This window comes from Morone saxatilis, unplaced genomic scaffold, assembly GCF_004916995.1.
Source record: "Morone saxatilis isolate NCDOM2014 unplaced genomic scaffold, NCSU_SB_2.0 Contig21, whole genome shotgun sequence".
NCBI lineage: Eukaryota > Metazoa > Chordata > Actinopteri > Moronidae > Morone > Morone saxatilis.
Genome location: NW_023339774.1, coordinates 1,741,979 through 1,752,378, shown reverse-complemented (window position 1 = coordinate 1,752,378; position 10,400 = coordinate 1,741,979). Strand labels below are relative to the sequence as shown.

General features: G+C 39.1%; 1 protein-coding gene across 1 annotated transcript in view; it reads left to right on the top strand.

Annotated features, from left to right (window-relative positions):
* ptpa (protein phosphatase 2 phosphatase activator) overlaps window positions 1–5,450 on the top strand; it is a 23,744-nt gene extending 18,294 nt beyond the window's left edge. The window contains exon 10 of the mRNA XM_035667593.1: window positions 4,243–5,450. Coding sequence (XP_035523486.1) covers window positions 4,243–4,317 — 75 coding nt within the window. The 3' untranslated portion in view covers window positions 4,318–5,450. The remainder of the gene's footprint in view (window positions 1–4,242) is intronic.
* The last annotated feature ends 4,950 nt before the right edge of the window (window positions 5,451–10,400 follow it).

Below are 10,400 nucleotides of genomic sequence, written 5' to 3'. Positions count from 1 at the left end.
GATCTCAAAGTGCTACAGGTTAGAAACAAAAAAAGATGAGCAGTTTTTAAAAAAAAAAAATAAGAAAAAGGAGAAAAAGAATAAAAAATAAAAACATCTAAAAGGGACCAAAAGCTTTGCTAAAAAGAAATGTCTTAAGATCCACAACTTTGAAATGTCTCAACAATTCATTCATGAATACTACTGACTTTTCCTCTAATGCGCAATAATGTTGGAATTTTTGAGTAAGTTGTCTAAATGTCTACTTTTGGATGGAATTGGAATTGGGTAAAGCTATTCATTTTCCCAAGAAGATTTACCTAAATAATGACTAACTTTGGGGATCCTCTTACATTTCCTTCAGCACCACCTCAAGATAAATGTACTTTTACCTTTAACTTTAGTTTACGGCCAAACACCTGCAGAACTAATGACATTCCCATCAGCCTCAGCTGTACTTTGTGTTTTGTGCTAGTAGAAAATATTATCATGCAAACCAACTAAACAAGATGGCAACCATGGTAAACTATTATCTGCTAAACATCAACATGTTAGCATGCTGATGTTACCATTTAGCTCAAAGCAGTCCTGTGAAGAAGTACAGCTTCACAGAGCTGCTAGGGTGGCTGTAGACCAGCATGTTGATCTGGCATTGCAGGTATGCGAACAGTGCAATGCAAGATTTTATGGATGTGCAGGTCTGTCTCTATTACTGAGGGTGGGGCTGTGCTACCTACAGCACAGAGACACAGCAGACACGGAAGCTTCAGCTGTATTCACTCAAAATCCAGGAATGTGCACCTTCTGCAGGGTTGTGGTTGTGTTTATTTGTCCTTTCGAACATAATAATCAGAAAACAATGTTTTATTTCTCTGATTCACTTCTTAGTTCTCGGCACTCCCTCTCTCCATTCACTCTCTAGCATGTTGCCACTGCTGCCCTGCGTTCAGCTGGGGAGCATGTGCAGTTAGCACACTTTATTTCCAGAGTTTTTGATATCACAAATTTTGGCTGCATGCGGACGTTGCACATGGAACATGGGCGGATGACGACATTTACGTTACTTTACATTACGTTACGTTACGTTACATTAAGTGGAACCTCGCAGACATGGGGAAGCAGAAAGTATAAACTGGCCTTAAGTCTAGTTTACACCATAGAAATGTCTAAAGTAAAGAACAACATAATAATCTGTGTCGCTACAGCTGTAAGGTGTTTCTTTTTGTCCTAGTTAGAGCATTTCGACGGATTGGACTTTATTTTAGTTAAACTGCTCAAATATTTGGTATACAAAGAGGCATAGCTCACTCAGCACTGCTGTCCCAGTTTTTTTTCCTATGAAGGCTTTGAAATGCACATATTCAAATAAGAACCCCGTTAGAAACCCGGTTAAGCAGTACACGGGCAAGAAACAGCAAACAGAAATGTATCTGTGTAAACTGGATTTCTCGTAAATGCTTCACCCTGATTACTGACACTGTGTTTTCTTGTTTACTTGACATTTAAGAAATCAGGTTACTGCTGAAAGTCGACTGTGACCTGTGGTTCCTTATAAGCAGAACGCCCTAACAGTAGTGGAGGAGAGAGGCAGGAAAGGGTTAAGAGAGGAATGGAGAGAATGGAATTGTGTGTGTGTGTGTGTGTGTGTTGTGGTCTTGGACCGGTTCCTCTGGGGGTCGCGGGTTGTGTTGTTGTGTGTGTGTGTGGTGTGGTGGGCGGTTTGGGGTGGGGTTTGGGGGGATGTCGTAAACCCGTTCTCCGCCGCGGCATGCCACATCCTGTGTTTTCCAGAGCGCCTGTTGAGTCTTCAAAAGCTGAGGGGCCAGGCTGTCTGCCTCCCCCCGCGTTCCCTTCATTAAATCCTCCCCTCCCTCTGTCCCGACCTTCCTCCAAGCCTGGAGCAGCCATCAGCAGACTTGCATTCCTCTCTCCCTTTTCCTGGCCCCACACAGGGTTTCGGGCAGAGAGCTGCGCTAGAACTAGAAAGAGCCGAAACCACCATTTTCTGTCTGAGAGAGGAGGCGATTCTGGAGCTTTGACGCCTGTTTGGGACATAAACTGAATGTGTTAAATGACACGCTCAGAGACACAATGGTAGACGGACTTGGCCTTGTTAGCTTGACTTGAATGGACAGAATTACACACTTTGTCTTGTCCATCCACCCAGCTTTCACCTATTAAAGGCCCCTACTAGCGTTTGGCACATTGTACCCCGTTTACTACCAGCCATGTATAAGTTGGGGTTTTGTCCTCCTCTTCAGCAAGCTATTGAGTTCACTTCATTTAAATGCACTATGAAAAATCAACTTGCACAGACTTGAAACTTGCTCTAGAGGGTTAATTCATCACAGTGAACATCACGTCTGATTTACTGTTGTCAAAGGCAAGCTAGTTGTAAGTCTCAACAGGTTCATTTACATACTGAAGGGAAATGAATGAAACCCAGACTGCCCAGAAGGAACACATGAAAAACACTTACCAGTTAAGGCTTGTGTAATTTTATATTTGTTCTCATTGTTAAATCTCTTGAAAAGACCATAACAACAAATGTGTTAGTCTCAATACTCACCTGACCTCCCCGTGTCTGGCTCTCAGCTCCAAACCCATTGGTTCCTACTGAAGATGGACGGTGTATGTGTGATTGAGTGAAAATAAACTACAGAGTGTGTTTTCATGGTAGTGAAGGAGTATGTCACCCAGTGCAACAGTGTGGCTCATTGATGTGTTTTTAATAGTTTATGGACAACAATGGAGCTCAATGGCACAGAGGAAGAACATATATCAGGCTTATATACACAATACTTGTTACTAGATACATTCATTGTTGGTTTTGGTCTGCGATCTGTTGAATAAATAAAATATGGATATAAAGTCAGTACTTAACAAGGCTAAAACATTGGTGAAGCCCAGGAATATGACATATAAACTTACCTAATGAATGTTTTGTATGAAAGGTTTATCTGTGATCAGTGACCCTTTCACGATTTTACAGATGTTCATTGATTAAATATCTGTTTGGACCAAAGTTCTCTGAGGCATGCTTTTCCACCCCAATTCTGCCCAGACGATTGCCACTGATAGTGTCACCGCACAGACAGACTGAGAGTTCAGTTCCACTGTGTTCCCCCAGCACAGCTTCACAACCCCCAATAGCAGACACCCAAAACCCCCACCCCTGCCCCCCGCCCCGAAACTGGGTCCATGTCCATACGCACAAAGGGCCTCCTCTGGGCTGCTCTACAGCCATTTTGAACATGTTCAGAAGTGAAAGGCCAGTGGGAAGAGCTAACAGCCACACCTCAGGTCAAGGTTGACTCTCGGGGTTAGGACTTCTCTTAATGGCTCTTTGAAAAGACAAGGACGTGTCCTCCTGTCACTAAACCTCAAGCAATAGAAGGTCCCTGTACATTACCAGATGCTGCTACAACTTTCACAGATTCTTATCACCTCATTCTTAGGGAAAGACTTGTGTGATGAATGACAAAATGTTTATATTTGGTCCACTTAAAGTGATTGTAGGTAACCAATGTTTCTGAAAAACATAACAAAAAAATGCAGTAGAGTAATATACATTAAGCTAAAGGTTGTAGACACAATTCACTGCCACTAGATGTCGCACTAGAGCACCAGCATCTGAGACCAAAACAACTCCAGGAAAAAAACCTGTAACTTTATTATTACATTATGGATATTCGTAAAACACATTTTAGTCTTTACACAGTCACCAACTCTGGTTTGGTCAAAAAACTTAATTCACCAAGTTTGATAAATATTTGTGAAAAGGGTTGCAGAGGCGAACGCAACATTAGCTAATCCTTGGGGACAAATGCACCCATCAAAGTACATACACTAACAGTTGTTGTTGCCACTGACAGGCTCAGTGTCTCAAGTGTCAGCATTATGGAAAGGATCCCTTTAACCACAAAAACGCTAATTTCACCTTGCATATCATTGTAATGTTGTAACTTCATTCAGAGTGACAGAAACAAAATAAAACTCACCTTTTGTTAGTCTTTCAACTGTTCCGTCAATCACCAACTTACCAACTCACATAGTTTGAGAACCGGTGCCGTAGTGGTAGAAATGACATACTGTACATTTAAGGACAGTCTTTTCTGAAAAGATGTTGCACTGTTAGAGGATCCATCAAGCACTTTGTTTGAAACATACTAAGGCTTTAACCATCTTCACTCTAAATGCCTTCTTGTTTTTTTTTTTTCTAATTTTTCCTCATGTTTCTCTTTTTCCTCCTCCCATTTCCAGTGTTTGGAGAAGTTCCCCGTGATCCAGCACTTCAAATTCGGCAGCCTGCTGTCCATCCAGCCAATAAAGCCTTGACGATCATGCAGCGTGCACAATGGAAAGACCAAAATCCCAACAGTTTTCCCTCCCTCTGGCATCCTCACGTGCAAATGCAGTAGCAAAAAATCAACCACATGTAGTCTGACACACGCATTCCCACATGTACACGCATGTGGGAATGGAAGCTTGTAGGCCATCCGTAACTTTAATGCAGAGCGTGTTGTGGATGACCTTCTTTGATTCTGGAGCATCTTTATATTTTTGTCATTTTATTTATATAATGGATTGAGTTTGGATTTGCTTCTTTTTGAGGGATGGGGGGGATTTTTTTTTTTTTAGAAGTGTGCTATTTGAAGTTTAATGCTTGAATTTACCTCAGAGTTATGAGCAGTAGGCTCGTTCATTGTGGGGTGATATAAATATGACTTTGTGTGATTTCCACAGAATCTTTTGTCATAGTTTCTTTTCCAATTTGAGCTATTTTCTTGATTTTACTTTTAAGGCCAAATGTTTTAATTTTGTTGCAAATGTATCAGTATTTTATTGCCCACTTCCTCCAAACATGCCAGTCACATTAATAATTTGCTAAGAAATGACGTGTTTGAGTGTTTTTTCCTGAAGAAAATGTCTCAGCCTTTCAATGTAAGGGATCAGATCTTTAAACCTTCCACAACAGTTCATCCAAAATAGAATGTACAGAATATTTCTTTCACCATCATTTCTTTAGAAAGTCAGTTCAGGAAAGAAGTTCTGCATGAAATCTAGTTTTATTTTGCCCTCAGTCTGTCCCTTAGAAGTCACTAACAATAGTCTGCACCCATGTCTTCTTCATGGTCCCAGCTCACCCCTATCTTAAGTAAAATGGATTTCTTTTTCATAGGTTGAGTTACAGTAGGCAGTGTGAATTGATAAAAGCATACCTGAGTACTTTGTGGTTGTTCTGTGCAACTTTTCCTCAAATTTCTCAACCCAGGTGAAATATTGTAGTTGTTTTTTTTACCTCGGATTTGACTCCAGATTTAAATGTGTTCAATCCTGCATAAGTTCCAATTGGCGGATTTTTAAACATCTTGGCATGTATTTTTTTTAATTAAAGAAAAGTTATTTTTTGTTATTACACTGACCTGTCCAACCTGATTTAATAAATTTCTCCCTTTTCTCATCTTTTATCTGGTGACCCTACCACGTAATTTTGTTCTCAGTTACTGAGTTCCACTAAAGACAAATATGTTCCCACTTTGGCTCGCCACTAATTTGATTTGATTTATAATCACAAATATAAGTGAGAAATTGTTTGTTTTGTCTTTTCATCAAATGGCTTAATTTTGCAGTGAGCATTAACATTCCTGTTTGAATCCTGAAAAATCTGACTTGATTCAAGAACATTTCCATACTTTTTGTATATTTTCCTACAAGGTTTGTTCGTATAAGTTTTCCAAGTTGTATTTAGAAAACTACATTTACTAGTGGTAAATTAGTTTCAGCCTGTTGAATACCACCCGTTCATCAGGAGGTATGAGTTTGTTTGTTTTTTTTTCATCAGTAGCATAATCAGCGGCTCAACTTTGCCATATATGGCTGCCTGTTCTATTGGTGATGGTGGTATTATAAGACCCGGAACAATCAAAAAATATGAAAAGTACAGCTGTCAGCAACGAGTCATCAGAAGAAGTTGTAATGTTACAATTGCACAAGGATGTAAACATGTTTTTCTGCTGTACAGTTGGACATTTTAATATGGGGCCTTATGGAGATTGACTCACTGTTGGAACCAGCCTCAGGTGGTCGTTAGAGGAGCTGCAGTTTTTGTTTTTTGCCAGCCATGGAGGGCGATGCTTGGGTTCGTTCATTCAGGTGATTATACGCTAATGAAAACAGACCTATGAATTTTATATTCCATTTCTCACTATAGATCCTGATAAATATTACACACTGGACCTTTAAGAGTGAATTTGCTTGTACGAGTGTTCTTGCGTGAGGTCCATTGTTGTACTGCAAAGGGACTGGGTTGCCTGTGTGACCCAGAGATGAACCAAGCAGTGAGGCAGATGGATTCTGAAATGAGGGGAGAAAGTCTTGAATATTGCATGAGTCAGGAACAACTCCTCTGTGTGAAGGATGATTTTTTTCAACAGTTGCGGTTACCAGGAGTAGGGGAACTCCACAACAACATGCAACAGTCCTTCGTTTTTTTTTACTTACTACAAGTCCTCATAAAAGGGCCGAGGTGGAATTCCCCTCACACACAGGATGTTGGACTGCAGCACAGACAGAGGTAGAATGAAGCACGGCAGTCCAGAGACAACTAAGGGACTAGCCTGTGAAGGTGTGTCCTTTAGAAGAGTGAAGCCTCCCCAGCTGAATCAACGTAGCTCTGGCCCTTGAGGCAGAGTGAAAAAAAGCGTCAGCTCACAAAGTCTGACGGACATCTTTGTGTTCAGTCAGTAAATGTATTACATGAACAGGCCTACTGAAAGCCAGGCACAAACTCCTATGTTCGTTCTTGTCAACAGCCCCAACATGTTGCTCAACAGTGTTAAACCAGCAGTCTGCCGCTCAGAAACTCTGCATTACATGTTCTCACAAGCAAACTGGTGGAGTTGCAGACAAAGTAATAACTGCTGTCAGTCATACAATCCTAGCATATAGAGAATTTGGTAACACTTTACATTAAGGTTACATTAAGTAGTTGCTTATTAGCATGCATATTAGTAGCATATTGGATCTTTATTAGTCGTTAAAAAGCACTTATCAATACCCAAATTTACCCTACCATATTCTACAACTACTTGAGTTTGCCCTCAATAACCTCCTTATATCTGATTGAGTAAGTAGGGATGGGCCGATATACAATATTATTGCGATAAAAACAAATATAGTGTGTTGTGAATTTTCATTATCGTGATAATTAGGAATATCCTCACATGGCTTGATTTGGAAAAGCTGTCTAGCTCTCCAGCATACAGGTCTTATTTTGATTTCCTGATTCATTTTGAACAAGAGGACAAGGGGGAGCCTGAATCTTTTTAGTCAGTCAAAAACAGTACAGAATGTACATATACATAAAAAAAACAATAGAACCTGTACAGTACAGATACAGTATACACATTAATCCAAGTGCAGAGCTGCTTTACATGGTGAGTGACATCTCATATAATAGGCTAATTATTATAGTTAAGAGGATATTTATTTAAATTTCTCAGTGGTACCTGGTAAAATAAATGTGTTTCCAGTTTAAGATGTTGTGTAAGGGTTTTGATCAACAGTGTGAAAGTGGGAGGTTGTTCCTGTTTCCAGTTCAATAAAGGTAAACTCCGAGCTGAAAGGGTTGCCACAGTGTAAGTGTGTCCTCTAAGAGGGCTGTCCTTTCCCAGCACCCCAAATACAGCCAACACCGGGTCAGGTTCCACCTAGAGTTCCACAAATTGGATCATTTTGAGATGAATTATGATCTTAATGTGCTTTGCTCAGTATGGGCCTTATATGGTAGTAGAACCACAGGAATACTCATTCTCCCATAATAACAATTTATAAATAAGGTCTACTGTTATGTAACAAAACTTAAAACCCTGTTATAAATAAAAAAAATAATAAATAAAAGTAAAAGATTTCAATTAAAGTCGAAAACAAGTTTAATAATTCAAAGCATTGTGACTTTTGCCCACACTGAGCAAAGCACATCAGTTTTGACCAAGAGCTCACTTCAGAGTTACTGGGACACTATGAACACTTGTAATTGTGTCTTGTTACATAAGATTGTTATTTATTAGGGGTATTAAGGGAGAATGTCCTTGTGAAAATCCTTTAGCTAAAACCACCTTATAAGGCCCATACTAATAATTCATGTACAGCATATACTTCCTTACTTACTATCAATAAGCAGAAATCAGGAGGTTGTTGAGGGAAAACTCTTAATTAATGGCCTCGTAGCTGTAGTTTATGTTAAATACTACACGGTTAGTGCTTTATAATGACTAACAAACAGCTAATATGCTACAAAGATGCATGCTAACAAGCAGCTAGTTAATGGTATGTGTAACGTAACACAATGTGTTATTGAGAATTTGAAGTGATATTGACAGTTTAGAAGTATTGCTGTCCATTGTGGTAAAGCATCACAACTAGTCAGTTTAAGGTATCTCGGGACTGATCTACCACTGGGATTTACCGCTCAGGTGTCAGTAAGGAACAAGGAAATGGATGACTTTATTAGTCGATGATGACTGAATTCACTAGTGAGTGTGGATGATGTATTCGGGGGTGCAAATCTGAGAGAGAAAAAGGCAGAATTTCTTGGCCTCATTCGAAGGAATGTTTGGAATGGGACAGCTGCGTCGACCCGTTCTGACATGTCTGGGCTTGAAATGTGGACTTCCATAGAGGCGGTTTCTGAAATGGGATGCAGCTGCAGACTTAAGACGATGGAGAGCAGTGGTGGAAAGTAGTTAAGTACTCACAAATTGTACTTAAGTACAATTATAGGTGCTTTACTTAAGCTGTTCCATTTGATGCTACTTTATACTTTATCCGCTATAACTCAGGTGGAAACTTTAAACTCCACAGCATTTATCAGAAGGCTACTTTCCAGGTTAAGATTTTACAAATATAGCTAATAAAGTTGTTCCCAACTTTTTTTGGCCTATGAGTGAGGAGGTCTATGAGTTGCTGCATTTCCACCAAAGGGTGTTTTTGTCCTCTAACTTTTAACTTGTTACATAACTGTTCAAGGCTGAAAGAGGTACAATTATACAATCTTTAACAAAAAATCAAAGATTGGAGAAAAAAAAGAATATAAATTGCGCAGCAAAACTTCTTTCCTACTATATTAAAATTTCACGACCCCTCAGATTTATCTGGTGGCCCTTTGGAGGGGTCCAATTCTTGAGTTGGGAACCACTGGACGGTCTATGCAACGTGGTCAAAACTAGTCCCACCTCACCCATCTACAACTGTAAAATACCACTAACTACACACATTTATGTATCAGTAATAATACAATAATCACATTTTTCCCCCTGCACTTTTACTTTGATCATAAAGGTTTTAGTAGATTTAGCTGATAATATTAATATCTGAAAGGCAGGAATCAAACACAGAATCAACACAAAATGAATGTTCCTTAGCTGCTTTAATAAAAAAGATTTGAGTACAGCACCGTTGGAGAGTAGCAGCAAATGCACCACATGAACATCCAGTCTGAGTAATAATAATATTATAATATATTTTCATTATCTTAAATGTTTTTATTAGCTAAAGTTATTATAATTTCTTAAATTACATGTAAATGTAATTTATTTTCTTCCAGGAGAATTTCCTCATGGGTGCGTGCAAACTGTGACCTAATTTGTTTTTATTATGATATGTAAATAAGATACAGCATATTTTGCCCTTAATATGCAAATATGGGCATAACCTAGTTTCCAATATGCAATAGGGTCCAATGGGCTATTTAATATTCAGATGGAGGCGTGGCCTGGTTCTTTCAGTGTTAAAATGTGGGTGCGGTTTGTGTTCTTCATCAGTATGTATAACTGATTCTGCCAATTAGAATATGAGGAAGAGGCGTGCGTTATTTTTGACTTTTAATTTATGAAAATGGAGGTGTGGTTGATATGCAGAATGTAAAAAAGAGTGATCTGGCCTGTATTATGTAAATAAGGGAGTGGCAGATATCTATATATAGGCGTGGCCTAAATGCAAAGTAGAGTGCAACCCTATTTGGGTGTAACTTAATCTGAGTCATCTTGCAGAAAGCATGTGTCTCGATATGGCATATTTGAATAGGACAGTTGCTGTATTTTACTTTAATATGCCAGTAATCAGCATCTTATTTGTGTGTTTTCATCAACACATTTTATTTCCAGAAGTAGGAGGACCTTTCATGCTGTAAACAGTGTCTTCTTCTAGCAGCAAAAATAGTTTGGATGTTTGCAAACACAGAATGATTGCTTCATCTCCCAGTCTGAAAGCTGTAGCTACATTTGTTTCAGGAAAACCTTGTTTTCTTGATGATGATAATTATGGCAATGAGATAACTACTGGGACCACATTACAAAAAACTTAATTAAAGAGACTTTATAGCCCCTGAAAATCTTGTTTTTGCTGACCTCTGGTGGTTT